Source organism: Carassius auratus, chromosome 19, assembly GCF_003368295.1.
Source record: "Carassius auratus strain Wakin chromosome 19, ASM336829v1, whole genome shotgun sequence".
Lineage (NCBI taxonomy): Eukaryota > Metazoa > Chordata > Actinopteri > Cypriniformes > Cyprinidae > Carassius > Carassius auratus.
In genome coordinates this window covers 19020451-19048052 of record NC_039261.1, presented here as the reverse complement: position 1 = coordinate 19048052, position 27602 = coordinate 19020451, and the positions used below count along the sequence as shown (strand labels likewise).

The 27602-nt window shown below is 34.3% G+C and overlaps 1 protein-coding gene across 1 annotated transcript; it reads left to right on the top strand.

The window, feature by feature from the left end:
- Positions 1-24264, top strand: LOC113119706 (sodium-dependent neutral amino acid transporter B(0)AT1-like). The gene is made up of 12 exons (XM_026289322.1): positions 1-243; positions 3941-4081; positions 4806-4943; positions 5742-5923; positions 8408-8518; positions 19572-19684; positions 19767-19895; positions 20777-20933; positions 21072-21276; positions 21739-21898; positions 22991-23153; positions 23997-24264. The coding sequence occupies exons 1-12, from the start codon at positions 39-41 to the stop codon at positions 24228-24230; spliced, it is 1938 nt and encodes a 645-aa protein (XP_026145107.1). The 5' UTR covers positions 1-38; the 3' UTR covers positions 24231-24264.
- Positions 24265-27602: the final 3338 nt, after the last annotated feature.

The window sequence follows — 27602 nt, the reverse complement described above, 5'->3', positions numbered from 1 at the left end:
CTCTCCATCTCTCTGTGTACAAACTCACCCCTGCAGACATGAAGCTGAAGCTGAAGCTCCCGAACCCGGGTCTGGACGAGCGGATCCCGTCTCACGCCGAGCTGGAGAAGCTGGAGCTGGAGGAGGCTGGAGATCGTCCACAGTGGGACAACAAAGCCCAGTACATGCTGACCTGTGTGGGCTTCTGTGTGGGGCTGGGGAACGTCTGGAGGTTCCCGTATCTCTGCCAGAGCCACGGAGGAGGTGAGGAACACAGACAACACACTCACAACATCAGACCAGCAGTCTGCATCTGCAGGATCTCACGCATTTCATGTATTTGAAGTGCATTCAAAATATTCATGCAACAGTTTTAACATAAACCAATAAATTTGATGCAAATTTGTCAGAAATGTAAGATTTCTGCACTCAGAATTCATGCCAATGCAGTGTGCATTTATTCAAACTGCTTAGAATCTGCATAAATTTGTTCATAAAAAAATGGATTTAGCTCAAAATGGTTAAAGTTGGCAATATTCAAAACAACAGTGGAATCTATTGATGATAAATATATATAAACCTGTTTATTGTGTACTTAAAACAAATTCTGTTTATTAGTTATATTAGAGAAATTTGACCTGTTTCATTTATGTATGACTGACAAAAATGCACTACATTAAGTTTATTATTTTTTATGCAATTCAAAGACATTAAAGTGTGTTTGTGCATCATTATTTACTATAAATGACACTTAATTTGATGTATATCTAATATAATGACATTCAGAAATATATGAGTGCCAATAAAGTGTTTTATGATTTTGCTCATTTAGAAGCAGTGCATTACACTATTTTCTTTTCTTTTTCGTATTTTTTAGAGACGTAAATTATGGAAATATACCAGTTAAAAGTGTTTTGTCCAAAACTGTTTCTGAGAATAATCAAAGTATACAACCAATTAATACCTGTGTTTTAAGATTGAAGACAAAAGTGATTGTAATTCTGTGTTATTTTCATACGCATGTGATATAAGCACATAAAGATCACTATAAACTCCCTCATAAAACCCCAAACAGTCTTATAATGGGCTAAAAGCAGCCACTTAAAACGATTATAGTTAAACATTAATTCAACATCAGCAGAACAACAGACGCTGTGAATGACAGCGAGATTTATTATGCTATTAAAACAGGATGGAAGTTTCCATTCAGAAAATGTACGATTTTTATGGTGTGGATCAAAGTGACCCTACTGGATTCGATACAATTAACAAAAAAATAAATAATAATAATTCACACTGCAGTATAAAAATAACTTAAAAAGAGTAAAATGTTAACATTGATATTTACAAAACATGAGAACATAAATAAATAAAAAAACTGAATGCCTTAAAAATATATTTTCCAATTTTCACTTAGAAATTACTTGTAATTATGACAAATCATTAAAAAGACACAGCAAGTAATTGTAATTGTGAAATTTTAAATGTTGTGGTATTTTCTTATTGAACTTACTCCACCTTTATTTTTTAAAAAAATTTTCAGTGCATATAACAAATATTTTTTTCATTAATTATTAATATTATGAACAGCATTTTAGATAATTTTTGTTATTCAAAAACTTTTTTTTAAGTGCAGAAAAGCACTTTTTTCAAGTCATGGGTTCAGTTGCGTAATGCATAAACATAATTGATATTCATATGCATTAACTTAAGTGTAAATACCCTCAGAGGGTACACAACAAAATACAAACATAATCCCTGCAAACATCATAATTGTAATTTTGTACACACATTCCGGTGTTTAAATTTTTCCACAAAAACAAAGAAAACATTAACATTAAAAACATCACAAAAAAACGTAATATAAAGACTGGAGTTGCTGAAGAGATCTCAACAATGTCTCAAACTGTACTCAGATTTGCATAGAAACTAAAGTCTGTTTTAGTTTTAACATGATTTTAACATGATATCAAACATTTTTCATCAAATGAAGAGGTGCTGCACATTCATTTTATATCTACTTTCATTTCTCCGGAGGATTTGTTAGAAAAATCATCTAACACATCAATGAAACAAAGCAACAAAGAGCTATGAAAGAGCAACATCTGAGCATTCTAATACTCATACGTTTCATAAGTGAGCTAACGCGAAGTGACAGAGCTGTTTCTTCAGAGAAGTAAATGTGCATCAAGTGTATACCTCTTGTTTACCTAAAGTGCCCTCTCACCTTCACCTTCACCTCAGTCCATCATCATGTGGACTTTCGAATCTTTGGGCTGATAACAGAAGAGAGTCAAACTCTGAGATAAAGATGCTGATATTTGCTGATAACACTTTGTTTCCAAAACAGCTGTTACAGTATGACAATGCAAAAATGCAATGCAATATGCATATGCAATAATTAATGTAATATAGCACTATGGACAGAAAATTAAATTAGGTTCTAGAGTTTGATTTGATGTTACAATTTAATGGTTTAATTTTTTTTAATAAAATGTAATATAAATCAGTGTGAATGATATATAAACAAACCTCTCAGTAAAAACCTTCAGAATATAGATAGGAATAAAACTGAAAAGTGTGGTGTATGTAAGTGCTGCTGAAGTGGAGAAACAAACTCTTTAAGGAAATGTATTGTAATAGAAATCTAAAGGCGCAAACAGATAAAGTGCAATAATAAAACCAGGCAAAACCATCTCAGTAAAAACCTTCAATAAAAAGTCCTCATTAAAAACCTTCAGAATATAGATAGGAATAAAACTGTAAAGTGTGATGTATTTAAGTGCTGCTGAAGTGGAGAAACAAACTCTTTAAGGAAATGCATTACAATGAAAATCTACAGTTCAAATAGATAAAGTGCAATAATAAAACCAGCGAATGATGAATGAAAAAAAAAACACTCAGTAAAAACCTTCAGAATATAGATGGAAACAAAACTGTAAGTTTTGGTCTATGTAAGTGCTGGTGAAGTGCAGGAAAAACTAATTTGGGAAAATGGCCTTTAAAGCTTTTGTAATAGAAATCTATAGACGCAAATAGATAAAGTGCAATAATAAAACCAGCGAATAAAATATGAAAAAACAACAACAGCAAAAACCTTTAGTATATAGATAGGAATAAAACTGTAAGTTTTGGTTTATGCAAGTGCTGCTGAAGTGCAGGAAAAACTAATTTTGGGAAAAAAGCCTTTAAAGATTTTGTAATAGAAATCTATAGACGCAAATAGATAAAGTGCAATAATAAAACCAGCGAATTAAATATGAAAAAACAACAACAGCAAAAACCTTTAGTATATAGATAAGAATTAAACTGTTAAGTTTGGTGTATGCAAGTGCTGCTGAAGTGCAGAAACAAACTCTTTAAATACATTTATTGTAATTGAAATCCACAAACGCAAATAGATTAAGAATAATTATAAAAATACCAGCAAATGAAATATGAACAAACCCCACAGTAAAAACCTCCAGAATATAGATAGGAATTAAACTGTTAAGTTTGGTGTATGCAAGTGCTGCTGAAGTGCAGAAACAATCTCTTTAAAGAAATGTATTGTAATTGAAATCCACAAACGCAAATAGTTAAAGTGCAATACTAAAACCAGCGAATAGATAGGAATTGAACTGTAAGTTTTGGTGCATGTAAATGCTGCTGAAGTGCAAGAGAAAAAAAATAATTTGAGGAAATGGCTTTTAAAGATGTATTGTAACTGAAATCTACAGACACAAACAGATGCTGCTGCACAATTATTTTAGCTATCTATATTTTTACTGTAGGACAACTATAAACTCATTTAATACTATTCTTATTGCTCAAGAGGATCTTTAAGAGAAACTTAGAGACATCAATGTTTTCAAACTTCTGTTAACTATTTAAAATGCTGTTTTAATTATATTTGTGCGCTGTAAAAATGAATAAACAAGAGCTTGTGTTGTTGAAAATAACTGATCTCACTCATTTCCAGGAGCATTTATGATCCCGTTCCTGATTCTCCTGGTTCTGGAGGGAATCCCGCTGCTTCATCTGGAGTTTGCCATCGGACAGAGACTCAGAAAGGGCAGCGTCGGTGTCTGGAGATCCATCAACCCGTATTTAGTTGGCGTAGGTGGGTATAAAGGCAAAACATTAAAGATAAATATGGTAAAAAGTGTTAACTAAAAGATCTCACCGTACTTGCCCAAGTTTATTAATTATAATACATTTATTTTGTTTTAAAACTTTTCTGAAATACTGTGTTCAATATCTAAATAAATATATACTAATTTGTATACATTACCAGAACAAAAAACATATAATTCATGTTTGATGTTTTTGACATATTGGAGTTTTTCAAGAGGGTCTTTTGGATTACTCCATAAATCAGAAAAGTCAGTTTTAGGAATTGAATTTTTAATTGTTTTTTGGAATAAAAATTATATAACATTGTGAATTCGATATGAACAAACCTCTCAGTAAAAACCCTCAGAAAACAGACAGGAAATAACCTGCTAAGTTTGGTGTATGTTCATGCTACTAAAGTGAAGAAACAAACTTTTGAAGATTTGTAAGTAATAGAAGTCTACATACGTGAAAAGAAAAAGTGCAATACACACTTACAGTAAATGTGTATATTGGATGTTTTCTTTCTACTTGTCTAAAGAACACATGCTATTGAAGCAAACTAGACAAAATTCAAAATAGACAATGGTTTTACTTGATAAAGACCTGATCCCAGTAAAAGAGTAATGCATCCCAGACCCACAGTATTAAAACTCTGTATGTATGAGCTTCATACAGTCTATCTGGTGATTCTGATGAATGATGTGATTGAAAGTGCTTGTCTCTCACAGGCATCGCCTCCATGCTGGTGTCCTTCATGGTGGGCATGTACTACAACACCATCATTGCTTGGGTCTTGTGGTACTTCTTCAACTCGTTTCAGGACCCTTTACCCTGGAGTCAGTGTCCCATCAATGAAAACCGGACAGGTACAGACCAACAGGTTCATTGTGACGTCACTTCATGAGGCTCTTTAGTAACCTGACTACACACAAAACAAACAAACAAACAAAAAATATTCAAATTAAAAGTAAAAATGCCTTTCTTATTCACTATTTGATCTGGTTTTCCAGTAAAAATATCCTAAAATATATTTTTCAAATAAGACTTAATATCTTACATCTATGCTTAAAATCAAGAAAAAAAATTTGATCTAGATTTTGATGTTTTTCTAAGAAAACAAGTCTTAGAAAACAATACTCAGTCATTTTAAGACCTAGTTGTTTTCTTTTTAAATAAATGTATCTTGATTTAATTTTTTTGCAAGTGAAAACAAGACAAAACTACTGAGTAAGACTATCTTTTTGTTAGGTCTATGCAAACTGCATGATCTTAGTGTAAAATCTATTAGTGTAAACATGCTGATGTAATAAAACTAGTGGTATCAAACAGTTAATCATGACTAACGTGTGTATGTACATATACATAACAAATATACACAGTACACACACATGTATTATGTAAACGAAATCTTTTATTTTGCATGCAATTAATCTCAAATAATCATTTGACAGCACTAAATAAAACTAATTTGTGTTTTTACCTTTTTTTACTGTTATTTATTTGATATTCTATTGTGTGTAAATGTCTGCTTTGTCAATGTAAAGCCTTTTATGATGTCAGTTAAGCGACCCGAGTCTTGATTGGTTAGCCGGAGTGCATTAAGACGATGAATGCACAAATCCAGGTGTACTTACACATCTGTGTGTGTGTGTGTGTGTTAACAGGGTTTGTGTCTGAATGTGAGCGCAGTTCTCCGGTGGATTATTTCTGGTACAGAAAGACGCTGAACACGACGCCTGTGATTGAGGACTCTGGAGGTCTGCAGTGGTGGATTGTTCTGAGTCTGTTCTGTGCCTGGACGCTGCTGTGGGTTTGCTGTCTGAGGGGCATCGAGACCACCGGGAAGGTACATCTCCAAAATATATTGAATCCAGTTAGGGTCTTTTCTTTTACTGCTCCAAAACATGTGCAGACCCTCATCTGTCTCTCAGTGAGATCAAATCTGTCATGTCATTGTTAGAGGGGTGACGTAGTAACATATCCACGTGCAGCTGCGTTAATAACCTTGTAAATATACACGAACATTAACCCAGGGTTTACAATGTGGAATCTCGAAACCTTCCTAGCCCAAATTAATTACTAACCCTCAGTAAAATATGAGCAGTGCATGACCTGGAGCAAGATAACCCAAGGTTAACCCATGCAAGGCCATTGATCTGGGTGTGGCTGTTCTGGTGAAACATTAGCTAGCGCACAGACTGACGTAATGGTTAAAAACAGCCAAGACGAGATAAAACATCGGAGGAAAGCGATACAATCTCTGCTTATGTTAAACACTATAATATAAAGAGCACAAAGGGCAGCGAGATTTGGGCCGCTGTAAAGATATCACAGCGACTAATGACTGGAAAGGCCTCGATGATAACAGACACTTTTCTGGTAAACTATAGGATGCAACTTTTAGAACAGGAAATTACATTTCCAGCTCTTATTTTATCCCAAAATCAAAAGAAAATATTAAGTTACAGGGAAGAAGTGAAGAAAGTGAAGTCTGTTCTTAAAAAGTTGTTACATTGTGACATTGTTTTCATGCCATTGAAGCACATTGACCAAACTCTTACTTTACAAAAGTTTATTAGTTTTTCTTATCTGCATTTCTCAGTCTTTCTTGCTGTCTAATCTAATTTTGATATTTGCATTTAATATATATTTTTTATTCATGTATTCAATTTGGTAAATTAAATTAATTTCAAATAAATACATGAGAATACTTTTAAAATTTAAACACATTGTTTACTGTATATATATATATATATATATATATATATATATATATATATATATTAGTGGTGGGCCGTTATCGGCGTTAACGTGCTGCGTTAACGCGAGACTCTTATCGGGCGATAAAAAAAATATCGCCGTTAATCTATTCTCAAAGTTGGGTTGGGAGCTGGGTCTATACTAAGCAAGCTATGATGACTTTCACCTTCATATTTTATATAACTGACTGGTTGAGGCCAGCCTAACGGACAGCGACGCTGAACCGAACTCTCTTCTGCGAAGTTCTCCTCAAAGTCCCTCCTGCACCGGAACGAACAAATACAAATCGCAGTTTGAAACAAACAAGATGTGAAAGAGCCCGATTCAGTACTCGCGGTGTTCTGGTGTTCAGGACTCACGCAGAGAAAGGCATCTCGAGACGCTAAAAATAAGCGTTTTCAAGTGTTTTGATCAAAATTGTGTATTTTATTGGATGTGTTCATCGTCTCTTAAAGTGACCGCGCCTAATTTAGCTGCTGGCTGCTGTAATGTTAATCCAAGAAAATGAAAATGAAAATCACTCACTGCTCTTGACTACTTTGTAGTTTTAACAGTCAAACCAAAAATTATTCAGACACCAAATATAATTTTTGATATATATAGCAAAACTGTAATAATGTGAGAAATGTTGAAGTTGTCTGAATAAATGTAGGTTTGATTGTATATTTCCTTTTTACATTGAAGACTATCCAGTGCTATTTTACATTTAATTATTTGGATTTCTTTACCTTGACACCTATAAACTTGAAAAAAACTTAAACATTGGTGTGAAACAGGCGTAAGGTTGTTTGTACCTTGTGCAATGTGGAATTAGTTTACAGCTTTTTCAAGCACTTTGTGATATATTTTGGAAACAGGAGATGAGCCCCTTTTCTAATGCACCACCTAGCTTGATAAACCCCTTCTCAAAGACTTACTGACTTATTTGTCAATTTTATTTGGGTAACACACATATTCTGAATGCCTTCGGCAGAATTCGAATGAGCCATTTTAATCTAGATTAATTTCAAGATCACAGTGAGATTAATCTAGATTAAAAAAATTAATCTATGCCCACCTCTAATATATATATATATGCTGTAAAACGATTAATCCTGATTAATCACATCCAAAATAAAAGTTTTTGTTTACATAATAAATATACACAGCACACATACATAAATAATGTGTATATATAAATACACACACATGCATGTACATATTTCAGACAAATATTTTATGTTTATATATTAAATACATATATTTATGAATATATATATAGACGTAAATACTTGTAAATATTTTCAAAATATATATTGTATTTCTGTGTATTTATGTATACATAATATATATATATATACACACACACACACACACACACACACTATATCCAAGGCGTCAGTGCTTTCTCTCTTCACTCTCAGCATAATGTGTATATATATTCAGCAGAGAATTTGTCATAACTATGGTCATTGTCATGTAAATTAATTTCATAAAATCCTTGTCTTTAGGCTAAATATAATTTGCACACATGATCTGGGCATGTTTCAGGCTCTGTGTTGAGTGTTTGTGTTGTCTGTGTCCTACACAGGCCGTGTATGTGACCTCCACGCTGCCGTACGTGGTTCTGACCATCTTCCTGATCAGAGGACTGACGCTCAAAGGCTCTGTCAGTGGAATCAAGTTCCTCTTCACCCCAGATGTGAGTCTGACACAAACACATCCAGCTGACTTCACTTTACACAGAGAAGAAAGAACTCGTGCATGTTCAGAAAGAGGAAATCTGCCATCATCTCCTCTTCATAATGCCCTCGAAACATCTTCGCAACTGCGAGATATAAAGTCAAAATTGTGGGTTATAAAGTCATAATTGCAAGATTTTGCAATTCCGAGAATAATTTTACAATAATACAATAATTTTACAAGTTTATATCTCGCAATTCTGACTTTTATTTGTTCTTAGAATTGCGAGTTATAAAACCTAAAACATAAAACATAAACTCGCAATCACGAGATTTAAAGTCAAAATTGTGAGTTATAAAGTCAGAATTACGAGATATAATTTATTGATTCTCCCTAATTATGTTGGCTTGGCAACAAGCCAACATACTGTTATGCTATTTAAACTTATTATGTTGGCTTGGCAACAAGCCAACATACTGTTATGCTATTTAAACTTATTTTTATTATGTTGGCTTGGCAACAAGCCAACATACTGTTATGCTATTTAAACTTATTTTTATTTTTTTTATTTTTATTATTATTATTCTTCTGAGAAAAAAATTCTGAACGCTACTCCTCCTAGGGCTTTAAAGCCACAAGCCCCAAACTCGGCAGACACCTGCGGGATAGAGGGGTGGTGTGTGCTATATCTTTTCAGAGTGATCAGACTTAAAGTTTTTTTGTTATTAATTTTTAAATGTAAAAATTGTCTGAGAAAAATTGCGCCCCTACAGTTGCAATGAGATTTAGGGGAGGGGAGCAGTCAGACGAGAGAAGAATCGCTGCTGCTCAGCTCAGGCTGTCTACACGGAGCCGACAACAAGCGAATTCATTCCTATTTAAGACATTTTAAAAACGCTATTGCACGCAATCCACACGTTAGAACACACCAAGAGCTAAATTGAGATGTTTCTGAACTGTTTAAAGTAATAACATGATATATTCGCGGCAGCCAACTGCTCGCGAGCTGGCGATGTATTTCTCTGAACACTTGAAGTCCACATTTACAGCCTTTCACATTAAAACACTGCAGCGAAACGGCACAAAACAATTAGAAGAATATATTACACATATGAAAATGAGTGTTTATATGTGCTTGTGAGATTTCTCTGTCAGGCTTAACGTCGCAGCAATTGCTCAGCGTTGCATAACATGGTAAAGCAGGGAGCTACACTGAGACCAAAAGGGTCGCAGGCATCACTGATTATTTTTGTACCTACTTATGTGTTATGCTATGATTTAATATGACCATTTATTAAAACAGAAATGTGTATTTTAAGAATACGTTTTATAACGTGCTCCGAGCATTCAACACATCAAGTTGGCTTCAGCCCCGCGCTGCGGGAAACTGATGGCGCGTGTGCACGAGAGAGAGCCGTGCGTCTCGCGGACAGGGACAGCAACACACTGACAAGCTAAACCAACATATGTTAATTATTATTACCCGATCGGATCTCATTAATACATTATGTCTCAGGCCAAAGAACCGAGAGAAAGACGAGAGAAATGAGCACTTCATCAGCAGCCCATATGACAGCGTAATACAGTTTATGAATACTGGAAGGAAAAAAAGTCACGACAGCCTTTTAAATTAAAACAGTGCAGCGAATCAACACAAAACAATTCTAAGAATATATTATAGAGATCAAAATGAGTGCTTGTGTGATTTTTTTTTTGTCTTAGGTGAAAATAACATCCATCTCTCCAGCTTCAGAGGACAGTGGTCGGTAGATCGGTCAAATCAAGTACACGATTACTTCAAAATTCATAATAGCTTGACTTGAGAGTTATTTAGTAATTAATGTCAGGAGTGCAAAATAATAAATCCGTATTATGCAACATTTTGAATAGAAATTCACCACTCATTCATATTGAGTTACATATTTGATTAGTACAGGTGTTAGGGCTCATTAATAATTTATTTCTGGGCAGAGAGCAGTAAAAAGGACGAGACAAGAATCACGGCTGATCAGCTCAGTCATTGTCTAAATGGAGCTCACAACGAGCGAATTTATTCTTCTTTAAGACCTTTTTAAAACATGTTATTACTTTAAACAGTTCAGAAACATCTGAATTTAGCTCTTGGTGTGTTCTAATGGGTAGATTGCGTGCAATCGCCGATATAATTTAATTTGAAAAGGTCTTAAATAAGAATAAATTCGCTCCCTTGGTCGCAGCCTTGGTCTGCGCTGATCTTCATTTACAAACACGTCATTAAAATGAACTGTAACTCCATGAATACACAACGAAGAGACATGAGAGATATATCTATAGAAAGCTTGACATGTTTACTTTTAAACCAAACAAGTGCTGCCGAACAAATATTCTGTGATAAAGTAATCCATATCAAAACAACGCAATGTCCTTTTTTCACGTCTAATGTGTATGGAAGGCCAAGAGGGTCAAATATACGTGAAAAATCAGCGGGTATTTAACGTGTATTTCACGTGTTAAATACACGTGAAGTAAACGTTAAAAATCAGTTTGAAGAGGTCAATGTCATTGGCTGCTGAGGACTTGGGTCAAACCACTTCTGTGAGCTTAGAGGGCTGTAGGCTGCCATTCATAGACAGGCAACCACCATTTAACATGCTATAGATCAGCTTATTCAGCCTTATTATTTAGTCTTTTTCTTTTCTGTTTTGTATAGCCTATAAAAATAATATATTTAAGTTTCAGTTTTATGAAATATTTATTTTATAATAAATATTAATAAACATTTTGTGGTGATAGTATAAAGTTTATAAAAGTTACAGTATTTTGTAATGAAACAGTACTTTTTGTTTAGCTCTTGACACGCCTAAGTATACTATAAATAGTGTCCCTTCTTAAATTTTTCAGTAATGTGTGATAACTTAAAATATGTTGTCAGTACTATTAAAATAAGATTAAATTGAATGGTATTTAGGAGATTATGGTTTTTGCATGACTTTTTTTGCATTCAGCTAGACAACCCTGTCTTAGCTGTTATCATAGCTTAGGCTTTTTATTAAAAAAGAAAACAGCAATGGACCATGGAAAAAGACTGTTGCAGGTGTATTTTTTTATTTACATTACACTTACATTTATTCATTTAGCTGACGCTTTTATCCAAAGCGACTTACAATTGTTATATATGTCAGAGGTCGCACGCCTCTGGAGCAACTAGAGGTTAAGTGTCTTGCTCAGGGAGACATTGGTATTTTATGGTATTATTATTTTATTTTTTTGCAGCGGGGCAACTCAAGAATGTTGGGCACACAAGTACTGTGGCTCTTTTGCCCCATGGCCAAGATGGCCAAGCCAACATCAAAGTTAGTTAACTAACTTTTAATTCTAGTTATGTTGGCTTGGCAACAAGCCAACATACTGTTATGCTATTTAAACTTATTTTTATTTTTATTTTTTTTATTATTATTCTTCTGAGAAAAAAATTCTGAACGCTACTCCTCCTAGGGCTTTAAAGCCACAAGCCCCAAACTCGGCAGACACCTGCGGGATAGAGGGGTGGTGTGTGCTATATCTTTTCAGAGTGATCAGACTTAGAGTTTTTTTTTAATTAATTTTTAAATGTAAAAAAAGAAAAGAAAAATTGCGCCCCTACAGTTGCAATGAGATTTAGGGGGAGGAGAGCAGTCAGACGAGAGAAGAATCGCTGCTGCTCAGCTCAGGCTGTCTACACGGAGCCGACAACAAGCGAATTCATTCTTATTTAAGACCTTTTAAAAACGCGATTGCACGCAATCCACACGTTAGAACAGACCAAGAGCTAAATTGAGATGTTTCTGAACTGTTTAAAGTAATAACATGATATATTCGCGGCAGCCAACTGCTCGCGAGCTGGCGATGTATTTCTCTGAACACTTGAAGTCCACAGAGAATTTACAGCCTTTCACATTAAAACACTGCAGCGAAACGGTACAAAACAATTAGAAGAATATATTATAGCCTACACATGAAAATTAGTGTTTATATGTGCTTGTGAGATTTCTCTGAACGTCGCAGCGATTTCTCAGCGTTGCATAACATGGTAAAGCAGGGAGCTACACTGAGACCAAAAGGGTCGCATGCATCACTGATTATTTTTGTACCTACTTATGTGTTATGCTATGATTTAATATGACCATTTCTTAAAACAGAAATGTGTATTTTAAGAATACGTTTTATAACGTGCTCCGAGCATTCAACACATCAAGTTGGCTTCAGCCCCGCGCTGCGGGAAACTGAACTGAGCAGAGCTGGTGACTTGCATGTGCACGAGAGAGAGCCGCGCGTATCGCGGACAGGGACAGCAACAATGAACCGAGCTGTAGTTCAGGACGTTCACTTCCTCCTGGACCTGAACGAACAAATTCAAATCGCAGTTTAAATAAACAGAAAAAAGAGCGAAAAGCAAAAGAGCTCAATTCAGCAGCGCGGTGTTCTGGTGTTCAGGGAGCAGGCAGAGACGCGTCTCAAAGTCTTCTTGCTTTTGTACCGACAACAAATACATACAAAATATGTCGAAATACCCGTGTTGGAAAGTGTGTTCGAATAAGTATGTGGTTATGTCTTAAGTGAAAGTAAAGATTTGCAAAAAAAAATCGGATGTGTATCATCATAATGGATGCGTTTGTTTCTTAAAGGGACCGCGCCTAATTTACTAGCTCTGCTGTCAGAGTCTTTAATGTATGAAAATGAAAGTAAATCACTCACTGCTCTTGACTGATTTACCTTGTAGTACAAGAATTTATCCAAAGTCAATCCAAAAATCAGATATAATTGTTTTACTAGTGGGTGCAGGCCACTAGTTCATTTATGTAAGTGAGTATGGCAAAATAGTGATCTGTGAAATATTATACCCACTAATTCTTCATACTGTAGGCTACCAGTGAAATTGATTTAAAAAAATAATAATTAAGGACCTGCCCATGTTTTGCTTAAGTGTTTCTTTCTTTAATTGTTAATGCAACCTTTTCACACCACAGACTGAACCAAATTAAGCATTTCTTGCTTGGTAACTGTTCAACAAAGTATTGATAGTTGTGTAAATATTGTCATACTGACAGTCTGAAGTTTTGGTTGATTCCATTACATATCTTTTTATCAAAGTTATCCGAAATTATCAAGATGAATTTGTTCTGAGTTATTGTCGTATATTATTACCAGTTTCTAAACTACAGCAAATAAACTGTGATTATGTGAGAAATGTTGAAGGTGTCTGAATACATTTTGGTTTGATTGTGTATTTTATCTTACAGTGAAGACTATGCGGTGCTATTTTACATTAACAAAAACAAACTTAAAAAAAGTAAACATTATGTAAATAGCACAAATAAATAAATAGAATGAACATACAGTACAAATTAAACAATTTTAAACAGTGTGTAACTGCATCATCTATACAAACCATTGTGCTTGGACCCCTTATGATCTCCTTGATTTAAAATGCATTGTTTCAGTAATCTTGTGTGTCGTTGCCCACAACGCGATGGTGGCAGGACTGTGAAATACATACACGAGAAAAATAGGCATGCCTTATTTCACATCCAGCTAGACAACCCTGTCATAGCTGTTATCATAGCCCAGGCTTTTTATTAAAAAAAGAAAACAGCAAGGGAGCATGGAAAAAGACTGTTGCAGGTGTATTTTTTTATGGCATTATTATGTGTATTAATTTTGCAGCAGGGCAACTCAATGTTTGGCACACAAGTACTTTGGCTCTTTTGCTCCATGGCCAAGATGGCCAAGCCAACATCAAAGTTAGTTCACTAACTTTTAATTCTAGTTTTTATTATTATTCTTCTGAGAAAAAAAATTCTGAACGCTACTCCTCCTAGGGCTTTAAAGCCACAAGCCCCAAACTCGGCAGACACCTGCGGGATAGAGGGGTGGTGTGTGCTATATCTTTTCAGAGTGATCAGACTTAAAGTTTTTTTGTTATTAATTTTTAAATGTAAAAAAAGAAAAGAAAAATTGCGCCCCTACAGTTGCAATGACATTTAGGGGCGGAGTCGGGTTTCGTTTCACTTTTAAACTGGTTAAAAATACTGCTGCTCAGCCCAGGCTGTCTACACGGAGCTCACAAGGAGCGAATTCATTCTTATTTATGACCTTTTAAAAACGCGATTGCACGCAATCCACACCTTAGAACACACCAAGAGCTAAATTCAGATGTTTCTGAACTGTTTAAAGTAATAACATTATATATTCGCGGCAGCCAACTGCTCGCGAGCTGGCAATGTATTTCTCTGAACACTTGAAGTCCACAGAGAATTTACAGCCTTTCACATTAAAACACTGCAGCGAAACGGCACAAAACAATTAGAATAATATATTAAATGGTTTTAAAGTAGTTTTGGCCACTGTCACGCTGGTCTTAGCTGGTTTCTAACTGAATCATCAGGCTGAACATCACAGCGAGCTCGCCATGTATTTCTCTGAACACTTGAAGTACACATTTACAGCCTTTCACATTAAAACACTGCAGCGAAACGGCACAAAACAATTTGAATAATATATTAAATGGTTTTAAAGTAGTTTTGGCCACTGTCACGCTGGTCTTAGCTGGTTTCTAACTGAATCATCAGGCGGAACGTCACAGTGAGCTCGCGCTTCAGCCCCGCGCTGCGGGAAACAACTGAGCAGCTGATGGCGCGTGTGCACGAGAGAGAGCCGCGCGTATCGCGGACAGGGACAGCAACACTGAACAGAGCTGCCGTTCAGGACGTTCACTTCCTCCTGGACCTGAACGAACAAATTCAAATCGCAGTTTAAATAAACAGAAAAAAGAGCGAAAAGCAAAAGAGCTCAATTCAGCAGCGCGGTGTTCTGGTGTTCAGGGAGCAAGCAGAGACGCGTCTCAAAGTCTTCTTGCTTTTGTACCGACAACAAATACATACAAAATATGTCGAAATACCCGTGTTGGAAAGTGTGTTCGAATAAATATGTGGTTATGTCTTAAGTGAAAGTAAAGATTTGCAAAAAAAAAATCGGATGTGTATCATCATAATGGATGCGTTTGTCTCTTAAAGGGACCGCGCCTAATTTACTAGCTCTGCTGTCAGAGTCTTTAATGTATGAAAATGAAAGTAAATCACTCACTGCTCTTGACTGAATTACCTTGTAGTACAAGAATTTATCCAAAGTCAATCCAAAAATCAGATAGAATTGTTTTACTAGTGGGTGCAGGCCACTAGTTCATTTATGTAAGTGAGTATGGCAAAATAGTGATCTGTGAAATATTATACCCACTAATTCTTCATACAGTAGGCTACCAGTGAAATTTATTTAAAAAAAATAATAATTAAGGACCTGCCCATGTTTTGCTTAAGTGTTTCTTTCTTTAATTGTTAATGCAACCTTTTCACACCACAGACTGAACCAAATGAAGCATTTCTTGCTTGGTAACTGTTCAACAAAGTATTGATAGTTGTGTAAATATTGTCATACTGACAGTCTGAAGTTTTGGTTGATTCCATTACATATCTTTTTATCAAAGTTATCCGAAATTATCAAGATGAATTTGTTCTGAGTTATTGTCATATATTATTACCACTTTCTAAACTACAGCAAATAAACTGTGATTATGTGAGAAATGTTGAAGGTGTCTGAATACATTTTGGTTTGATTGTGTATTTTATCTTACAGTGAAGACTATGCAGTGCTATTTTACATTAACAAAAACAAACTTAAAAAAAGTAAACATTATGTAAATAGCACAAATAAATAAATAGAATGAACATACAGTACAAATTAAACAATTTTAAACAGTGTGTAACTGCATCATCTATACAAACCATTGTGCTTGGACCCCTTATGATCTCCTTGATTTAAAATGCATTGTTTCAGTAATCTTGTGTGTCGTTGCCCACAACGCGACGGTGGCAGGACTGTGAAATACATACACGAGAAAAATAGGCATGACTTATTTCACATCCAGCTAGACAACCCTGTCATAGCTGTTATCATAGCCCAGGCTTTTTATTAAAAAAATAAAACAGCAAGGGAGCATGGAAAAAGACTGTTGCAGGTGTATTTTTTTATGGCATTATTATTTGTATTAATTTTGCAGCGGGGCAACTCAATGTTGGGCACACAAGTACTTTGGCTCTTTTGCTCCATGGCCAAGATGGCCAAGCCAACATCAAAGTTAGTTCACTAACTTTTAATTCTAGTTTTTATTTTTATTTTTATTTTTTTTATTATTATTCTTCTGAGAAAAAAAATTCTGAACGCTACTCCTCCTAGGGCTTTAAAGCCACAAGCCCCAAACTCGGCAGACACCTGCGGGATAGAGGGGTGGTGTGTGCTATATCTTTTCAGAGTGATCAGACTTAAAGTTTTTTTTTTATTAATTTTTAAATGTAAAAATTGTCGGAGAAAAATTGCGCCCCTACAGTTGCAATGAGATTTAGGGGAGGTGAGCAGTCAGACGAGAGAAGAATCGCTGCTGCTCAGCTCAGGCTGTCTACACGGAGCCGACAACAAGCGAATTCATTCCTATTTAAGACATTTTAAAAACGCTATTGCACGCAATCCACACGTTAGAACACACCAAGAGCTAAATTGAGATGTTTCTGAACTGTTTAAAGTAATAACATGATATATTCGCGGCAGCCAACTGCTCGCGAGCTGGCGATGTATTTCTCTGAACACTTGAAGTCCACATTTACAGCCTTTCACATTAAAACACTGCAGCGAAACGGCACAAAACAATTTGAATAATATATTAAATGGTTTTAAAGTAGTTTTGGCCACTGTCACGCTGGTCTTAGCTGGTTTCTAACTGAATCATCAGGCGGAACGTCACAGTGAGCTCGCGCTTCAGCCCCGCGCTGCGGGAAACAACTGAGCAGCTGATGGCGCGTGTGCACGAGAGAGAGCCGCGCGTATCGCGGACAGGGACAGCAACACTGAACAGAGCTGTCGTTCATGACGTTCACTTCCTCCTGGACCTGAACGAACAAATTCAAATCGCAGTTTAAATAAACAGAAAAAAGAGCGAAAAGCAAAAGAGCTCAATTCAGCAGCGCGGTGCTCTGGTGTTCAGGGAGCAAGCAGAGACGCGTCTCAAAGTCTTCTTGCTTTTGTACCGACAAAAAATACATACAAAATATGTCGAAATACCCGTGTTGGAAAGTGTGTTCGAATAAGTATGTGGTTATGTCTTAAGTGAAAGTAAAGATTTGCAAAAAAAAAAAATCGGATGTGTCTCATCATAATGGATGCGTTTGTCTCTTAAAGGGACCGCGCCTAATTTACTAGCTCTGCTGTCAGAGTCTTTAATGTATGAAAATGAAAGTAAATCACTCACTGCTCTTGACTGAATTACCTTGTAGTACAAGAATTTATCCAAAGTCAATCCAAAAATCAGATAGAATTGTTTTACTAGTGGGTGCAGGCCACTAGTTCATTTATGTAAGTGAGTATGGCAAAATAGTGATCTGTGAAATATTATACCCACTAATTCTTCATACAGTAGGCTACCAGTGAAATGTATTTAAAAAAATAATAATTAAGGACCTGCCCATGTTTTGCTTAAGTGTTTCTTTCTTTAATTGTTAATGCAACCTTTTCACACCACAGACTGAACCAAATTAAGCATTTCTTGCTTGGTAACTGTTCAACAAAGTATTGATAGTTGTGTAAATATTGTCATACTGACAGTCTGAAGTTTTGGTTGATTCCATTACATATCTTTTTATCAAAGTTATCCGAAATTATCAAGATTAATTTGTTCTGAGTTATTGTCATATATTATTACCAGTTTCTAAACTACAGCAAATAAACTGTGATTATGTGAGAAATGTTGAAGGTGTCTGAATACATTTTGGTTTGATTGTGTATTTTATCTTACAGTGAAGACTATGCAGTGCTATTTTACATTAACAAAAACAAACTTAAAAAAAGTAAACATTATGTAAATAGCACAAATAAATAAATAGAATGAACATACAGTACAAATTAAACAATTTTAAACAGTGTGTAACTGCATCATCTATACAAACCATTGTGTTTGGACCCCTTATGATCTCCTTGATTTAAAATGCATTGTTTCAGTAATCTTGTGTGTCGTTGCCCACAACGCGACGGTGGCAGGACTGTGAAATACATACACGAGAAAAATAGGCATGACTTATTTCACATCCAGCTAGACAACCCTGTCATAGCTGTTATCATAGCCCAGGCTTTTTATTAAAAAAATAAAACAGCAAGGGAGCATGGAAAAAGACTGTTGCAGGTGTATTTTTTTATGGCATTATTATTTGTATTAATTTTGCAGCGGGGCAACTCAATGTTGGGCACACAAGTACTTTGGCTCTTTTGCTCCATGGCCAAGATGGCCAAGCCAACATCAAAGTTAGTTCACTAACTTTTAATTCTAGTTCTTTTTCATTTTGAAAATGTTTACCTACAGGACATGCTTTAAATATATAATTAATATTATTTATTTCAATTTAACATTTTATGACTTAATTTATTAACTATCCATTAAACTCACAAACCCCAGTTTGGAAAACCTTGACATAATGTTCAGTTAATGTTGTTGTTAACAACAAATGGAATATATATTTTTTTGCATTTTAATATCACTATGGTACATTATCCTATTTTCTGTAAATCAATGTGATAAACTAGTTACGTCAAAAGTAATCTAAAAATAATCTACCATAAAATGTGTAATGTAATTGATTATGTTACTAACTTTTTGTCATGTAATTAGGAATCAGTAACATATTACAATTTGTTAAGTAATCTACCCAGCACTGCTAATAATATAATGATATATGATGATGTACAGTAACTAGTTACATGTAACGGAATTAAGCAATGTAATTACAAAATAAATGTAACTGTAATCAGTTATAGTTACTGAGATAAAATGTGTAATTAAATTACAGCTACTTATGAAAATGGAATGTTAATCAAAAGTAAAAGTAATCAAATGTAATTAGTTACATGTAACGGTTTAAAATCTAGCAAATACTGTAACTTTTTCAGAGTAACTTGTAATCTGTAACTCGTTACATTTCCAAAGTAACCGTCCCATCTCTGCCGATGTGTTTGTGTAGCTGGACGAGCTGCTGAACCCAAGCACGTGGCTGGACGCAGGAGCGCAGGTGTTTTACTCCTTCTCTCTGGCGTTTGGAGGACTCATCTCCTTCTCCAGCTACAACTCAGTCCAGTCAGTAACTCCAGCCTTTCACAGATGCTGAAGCTTTGATCAGTGTAATGATTTTAATAAACGCTCCTCTTTCTGTCTGCAGTAATAACTGTGAGCAGGACGCGGTCATCATCTCCATAATAAACGGCCTGACGTCTATATACGCAGCCATCGTGATTTACTCCATCATCGGCTTCAGAGCCACAGAGAGGTTCGACGACTGTCTCAACGGGTGAGTGTCTCCGGCTCAACATTTTATATATTCCACTACATATATCATATACATATAAAAATCTATAAATATTAATTTAATAAATATAAAAATATATTCATTCAACTGTCATTTATTTTTCAATTATATATATATCATACACATTATTTCATATATTTTAATATAATGAAATATATATTGAATAAATGTGAAATAAATGTATATATTCAATAATATATTTATGTATATGATGATATTTATCATAGTTTTTTTATATACTTTAAACATAATAAATAATGAAATATATTAAACAAAAGGTGACAAATATCTTAATATATATATATTAATATGAGTCAATTTCATATACGTCTATGTTTCAGAATATATAAATTAGTAAATATATCATACATTACAATACAATTATTTATTAAATAACTTAAATGTATCTTAAAATAAAATATATATATTTAATAAACCTTAACTAGAATACAATGATTGATTTAATTTAATAACATTTTAATTTATTAATTTAATTAAAATAAATATATTTTAAAAAATGTATATAAATATATAAATATGTTGTATTCAGAAAATCAATATAATTTATTTTTTATTGAAATTATTTAATAATATTTACTTTTATTATATTATATATATATATATATATATATATATATATATATATATATATATATATATATCATTTTTTAAATAATACATATATAAATATGTTGTGTTCAGAATATTATAAACGCATATTTAATAATATATTTTTTTTTATATATTATTATGAAGAATAAATATATGTTGAAACTAAATATTTAAATAAATATGCAATTTCAATGTTTTCCTTTTTTTTAAGATAATCTGCTCAAGTTCACAGTGCTGTGTTTTGTTGACAGTAACATCCTGACGCTGATGAACGTGTTTGATCTGCCGGAGGGAAACATCACGGAGAGCAACTACGACAGCGTTCTTCAGCATCTCAACAGCACAGCACCAGCCGTCTTTCAGGAGCTCCAGCTGAAGACCTGCGACATGCAGACGCTCCTCAGTCAGGTCTGCGTTTCTTTCTTTTATTCTGTGCTTCAGTTCTCTCAGGCCACTTACACACTGCAGCTAAATTCAGCTGTCTGAATGTGGTTGTCGAAACCTGCAGTGTGTATGTGGCCTCAGAGACTCTTGTTATCTGTACAGGGAGTTGAGGGAACCGGTCTGGCCTTCATCGTCTTCACCGAGGCCATCACTAAGATGCCCATCTCTCCTCTGTGGTCGGTGCTGTTCTTCATCATGCTCTTCTGTCTGGGATTGTCCACTATGTTCGGCAGTGTCGAAGGAGTCGTTGTGCCACTGCAGGACCTGAACATCCTACCAAAGCGCTGGCCAAAGGAGGTCTACACAGGTACAGCCACAAGCTTTATAATTAGGGGTTGCACAGACTAATCTAGTAGTCGACTTCAATGCTCTGCCATGACTCTTTAAGCTTGACGTCAACTAGTAGCTTGACCAATAGAGGGCGCAACAGGAGAAGAAATCTTTGAAGGACATTTACGCTCCATTTCCAAATAGTTAAAATGACAAATAAATGTATAATTTGATTTGTTCTAATCTAATGTGCTGCTGCACTGTAACACACACATAGGCTACAGACAACAGCTCGTATTGTCTGTGCACAAGAGGCTTGTCACAGCTCCAGACTTATTTGTTCATTAATGACATCAACAGCGACTAGTCGGCTTCGACTCGACTTTCATCACATAAAAGCTGACTTTAAAAAATCCGAAGTCATTCAACCCCTAATTAAAATCTATCCGTCTCCATTGATGATCACGTGTGAAGGTCTCGGTCTGTGTGTGTGTTTCAGGTCTGGTGTGTTTCGTCTCATTTGGTCTGGCCATAATCTTCGCTCAGGGTTCAGGTGAATATTGGCTGGCTCTGTTCGACAGCTTCGCCGGATCCATTCCTTTGCTGATCATCGCCTTCTGTGAGATGATTGCTGTAGCCTACATTTATGGGATCGACAGGTGATGATTGCATAACTAATCTTTCCAAAACTGAAAGCTTTTGTTTTTTTAATATTAAAATGTATATGTACATGTTTGGTTTTAAATCAAATATTTTATTATTTAATAAATATCTATTTGTTATTTGAATATATTTTATGGTTTGAAAATCAGGATAAATATATTCTAAATAAAATAATCTATTTATTTTTATGTATTTAACATTCAATATACACACACATGCTTGTATTTAGATATCTAAAAAGCCCAGTGAATTTGACCATGTTATCTTTGGGGAAAAAGGTAAAACAATTAATATTAAACAAGTCTCATACCATCACTTCTTCCTATGGAGTGCCTCAAGGATCTGTTAATGGTCCGCTTTTGTTTTTAATCTACACACTCCCTCCGTGTCAGATCATGCAGCGCAATGGTCTTTAATTTATATAGTTACAATGATGATACACAAAATTTGTATCTGCACAGCCCAACTCAGTTTTTTCTCCCTTTTCTTAAACATTTTGCCTATGTGATCTTAAAATATGGATGACTCAAAATTACTTAAAATTGAATACTGAAAAAAAAATTATTCTGTTAGTTGGCCCCAAATCCTCTGTCTCCACTTATCTTGACTTTTCAACTAATATTGACAGAGTTGTAGTTCATAATTTCTCCTTTACGTAATCTTGCCGTACTATTAGATTCTACATTATGCTTTGAACCCCATATCAACCATCTTGTTAAATCCAGTTTTTTCCCATCTATCTGACCCAAAGAGAGCATGTAGATTAAAAACAAAAGTGGACCAATAACTGATCCTTGAGGCACTCCACGGGAAGAAGTGAAAGTGTAAAACTCTGAAACAAACTTGCTCAAAACCTTTGTGCTGTCTCTTCACACCAGATTTTTAAAACTGATCTCAAAACTCACTTACTGTATTTACTACATGTTTTGTTAATTGATTGTTTGCCTCATTTTTCAGTTCAAGGTCAGAATTATCCATTTTTCTTTAATGCCAAAAATCATTAGGATATTAAGTAAATTGTCAGCAGATTATTGCTAGAACATGAGGTGAAACTGACCTGTTGATATTTGTGTGTTGATTTGGTGCAGATTCAACGATGATATAAAGTTCATGATCGGTCACAAGCCCAACTTCTTCTGGCAGGCCACGTGGAGACTCGTCAGTCCGCTCATAGTCCTGGTCATCTTTCTCTTCTATTTCGTCACCACTGTCAATAAAGAGCTGACCTACATCGCCTGGGACCCGGAGTCGGTACGCACATCCCATGCATGGCTGCCTTTATCCCTGTAGGAAACTTGGAGAAATGGCCATTAGATTTGCATGATTGAAAATACTCCTGTTATGACACCCAGAATATGTACAGTAATTTCAGCTATTTTAAGAAAAAAAACAACAACATTATTATCAGAATGTTGTTTGTTTACAAAAATATATATATATATATATATATACCAAATAGTTTGAGAACTTAATTTCTCTGATCAATAAACATCCATAACTTAAGATGAATAAATAAAGCATGATACATAAAATGAAAAACTAGTGAGTAATGCATAAACATATATTATAATTGAGTATTACATACAGTACATATGAATACATAAATATGCATAATAAACAAATCTTAATATGCATTACTACATATGAATTATAAATCATATATATTATAAAGTAATACATAAGAATAATAAAATAAATGTATGAGTAATGCATGAATTAATAGTAATGAGTTATACAGAAACATTATATATATAAGTAACAAATACATTTGTAATGCACATATAAGTAAATAGATTATGTATTTAGTATTAATAAAGTATTAATAAAAAAATTCACAATTTACAATTTAACCAGCAGAAATGAAATAAATACAAATAATAAATAAATAAATAAATGTTTAGTAAATACATAATAAAAATGTTAGTAATACATAAATACATATGAATAATAAAGGTGATGAATGATTAAATGATCACTAAATAAATACATAAAATACGACCGATAATAAATAATAAAATTGTCACTGATAAACGAATATGAGTATTAATTAATCATGTGCTGTCACCTCATTATATTCATGATAACTGTCTCCAGGAGAATTTCCCCACGCTGGAGACGAAGTCGTATCCGGGCTGGATCTATGCCATCATCTTCATTCTGTCGGGTGTTCCAGCGCTGGTCATCCCTGCGGTCGCTCTCTACAAACTCATCAGAAACCGCTGCTGTGCCAAAGAAGAGAAACACACATCAGCAGAGACACTCTACTCCATATCTGACAAAATAAAGATCCCTGACGAGCTCGACAGTGCAAGCAGATCGCTCCACTAACACACGGGACCCAGTCTGACCTGCAGCATCAGGGAGAGGTCTATGAACAGAGAACTGACGTTTACAGATGTGATTTGCACTGACAGCTCTTCATACTCTTCTGTTGTTTTTATGTATTTATGCGAAGCAGGTCATATGCATTAATGAAGCTGCCCAAGATAAACAAATAAATAAACATTAATAAGTCGACACACATTTCTGTAAATGATAATTAGCCAGAAAACAGCTGTTTACCCACATTTCTTTTCTGGTGGCTTCATGTACAGTGAATTCAATATAAATGACCCACAGAAGCAGTCATCAGTATCACAGACGTATATTTGTAGTAATAGACAACAATACATTGTATGAGTCACAATTATACATTTTTATTTTATGCCAAAAATCTGGATATTAAGTAAAGATCATGTTCCATGAAGATATTTAGTAAATGTACTACTGTAAATATATCAAAACCAAATTGTTGATTAGTAATATACATTGCTAAGAATTCATTTGAACAACTTTAAAGATTAACTTGAAATATTTTTACAAATATTGTTTTATTCTAACAAACCATACATCAATAGAAAGATTATTTATAAAAAAATAATAATTGTCCCTTATGACTGGTTTTGTGGTCAAGCGTCACATATATAAATATATATATATATTGTATATATTAATTTTTTCATGTGTGAAAAAACAATTACTGTATCTGAAGATAATTTTCATATATATTTAGGGGAGTATCCGTGCTTAATCTCTGATAAAATACTGTTATTTTATGTGCTTTATAGTGAATATAATTTATATTTACATGCAAATTGTCCTGTCTTAAAACTGTTATTGTACGTGTATTAGAAGTATTTTTACAATGTGTCTGTGTTCTTCTTAACAATGCCAGTTTAATAATAAACTAATTTTGACTGTGTACCATGTTTGTATCTAACGAAGCAGTAAAGATATCCACTCTGAGCTGATAACACTCAAACATATTAAACAGAAACATAATACTTTATGCACAAGTTAGAATGTCATTCATAATTCCAACATTATGAATATTTAGTCAAAAAAGAAAAAAAAACCTGGATGTACTCAAATGTTTCTAAAACTTAATAAACTCACACAAATAAACAAGAACATGAGGTATTATAGTTAACTATAACTAAAACCATAAAAATTCAAGGTTATTTTATTTCAGCTAATTGCCAAAGCAACTCTCATTTTCATTTAGTTTTTAAAACTATAACATAATAGGAATACAGAAATACACACACACACACACATATTATTGCTGTCAAATGATTAATCGCGATTAATCGCATCCAAAATAAGTTTTTTTTTACATTATATGTGTGTGTACTGTGTATATGTATTATGTATATATAAATACACACACATGCATGTATATATTTAAAAATGTGTGTGTATTTATATACTGTATACACATAATAAATAAACAGTACACATACATATATTACGTAAACAAGTACTTTTCTTTTGGATGCGATTAATCGCGATTTATAGTTTGGCAGCACTGATATATATATATATATATATATATATATATATATAACATTGCTCTGTTTACTGTGGAGTCAAGAAATCTGTAAACATGATTAAAAGATGAATATGAGACAAAACTACAGAATGTCACATTCTATTATAAGCTGTTTAACACATAGAAAGGCAAGATTAGAGTTTGAAAAAGCCAGTAGAGTTATGGAATGAAGTTTTATGGACAGATGAGACAAAGATTAACTTTTATCTAAGTGATGGGAAAGCAAAAGTGCGGAGATAAAAGGGAACTTCAAATGATCTCAAGCATATAACCTCATCTGTAAAGCATGGTAAGGTATACTTTATTGTCCCAGAGGGAATTTTGTCTTGGGCTCCAAATACAGCCACTGCATCACCACATTTAACACATAAACCAACATCTCAGTGAAACCTCAATACAGAATCACTTACTACTATTTAGTGACTTAATTGCTGAAGGAATGAACAAGTTCCTAAACCTATGAAGTCTGCACTGATGGTAGCATTTCAAATTTCTGGATTCCAAATGTGTGTTGTTTCATTTAAGCTGTTCAATTTCAGAGTGATAAGATGATGTGTCTTGGTCTTTATATAACAAGCTATGGCTGTATCATCACTAAATTTTACAACTTAATTGTTGGCATAGCTGCGGGAACATATTTTATCTGGGGGGTGCTGGGGGGGCGGGGCTTGATGTAGCAGGGCGGAGCCCTGATAGGAGACATCATATAGACATATTGCAGATGTAAAACAGACTTGCCTAAAACATTAAGTTTTGTTAAAAGTGTAAAACATGTAAAACATGTGAACAGTTAAAAGATTACATTAGGCTACAGTGTTTTAAACGGTTTGACCAGAGAATAGAGCGCAATTAAAGATCTGTGGTTATGTGATTGAGGTGGCCAAGTTCAAGTTCATATTTTATTTATAAAGCACATTTAAAAACAAGTGCTATATAATTTATAAACAAATAATATCAAAAGCAACAACAAATAAAAGTAAAAGTTGCATGGATCACTACTTCTAGGTCTTTCTTTGAGAGAAACTCTTTTAATTTGTCGAAGGATACGCAGATGAAAGAAGCTTCCTTTGATGACAGAATTTATCTGCTTGTCAACTAATAAATCAGATTTAAAGACAACGCATAGGTTCTTGACTCTGTTGTGAAGTGTTAAAGATAGGGAGCCTAATTGGTTTCCAATATTAGCGACACACAATGAAGATCCAAAAGCAACAGCTTCAGTTTTGTCTTAATTTAACATTAGGATGTTTTCGGACAGCCACCTTTTAACTTCCTTCAGGCAGGCGATAAGATTTATGATGGAGTTTCCATTGCTAGACTTGACAGGAAGATAAAATTGTGTATCATCAGCATAACAGTGATAAGAGACATCATATTTCTGAAAGACAGAGCCAAGAGGAAGCATGTATAAAGAGAAAATAAGAGGACTTAAAACGGAACCTTGTGGGACACCACATATGATTAATGTTGAGGATGAATTATCCTTACCCATATTAACTGAGAATGTTCAACCTTTAAGATGTGAGAGAAACCAGCTTAATACAACCTACTGGATGCCAACCACTCTTTCTAAACTATTTAATAAAATGGAGTGATCTATTGTGTCAAATACTGCACTGAGATCTATAAGAATTAAAGAATTCTCCGGAATCCAAGCAGCACAGCACAGATAAATTTATCAAGTATGTTACAGTCAGTCAGATAAGAAGAAAGCTGTAAATAAATGACCTTTTCCAGAATTTGAATCAGTTCAGTCAAGGACTATATCAGGGCAAAGAAATTTTAAGTCTTAGATTGCCCGAATCGGTCTCCAGATTTAAATCCAATTG

Excerpts from the sequence above, each read along its gene's own strand:
- LOC113119706 (XM_026289322.1), top strand. The coding sequence starts at position 39 with ATGAAGCTGAAGCTGAAGCTCCCGAACCCGGGTCTGGACGAGCGGATC. Across the intron at positions 21,277-21,738 it reads GCCAAAGGAGGTCTACACAG|GTCTGGTGTGTTTCGTCTCA; the intron begins GTACAGCCACAA and ends TGTGTGTTTCAG. Across the intron at positions 23,154-23,996 it reads TCGCCTGGGACCCGGAGTCG|GAGAATTTCCCCACGCTGGA; the intron begins GTACGCACATCC and ends AACTGTCTCCAG.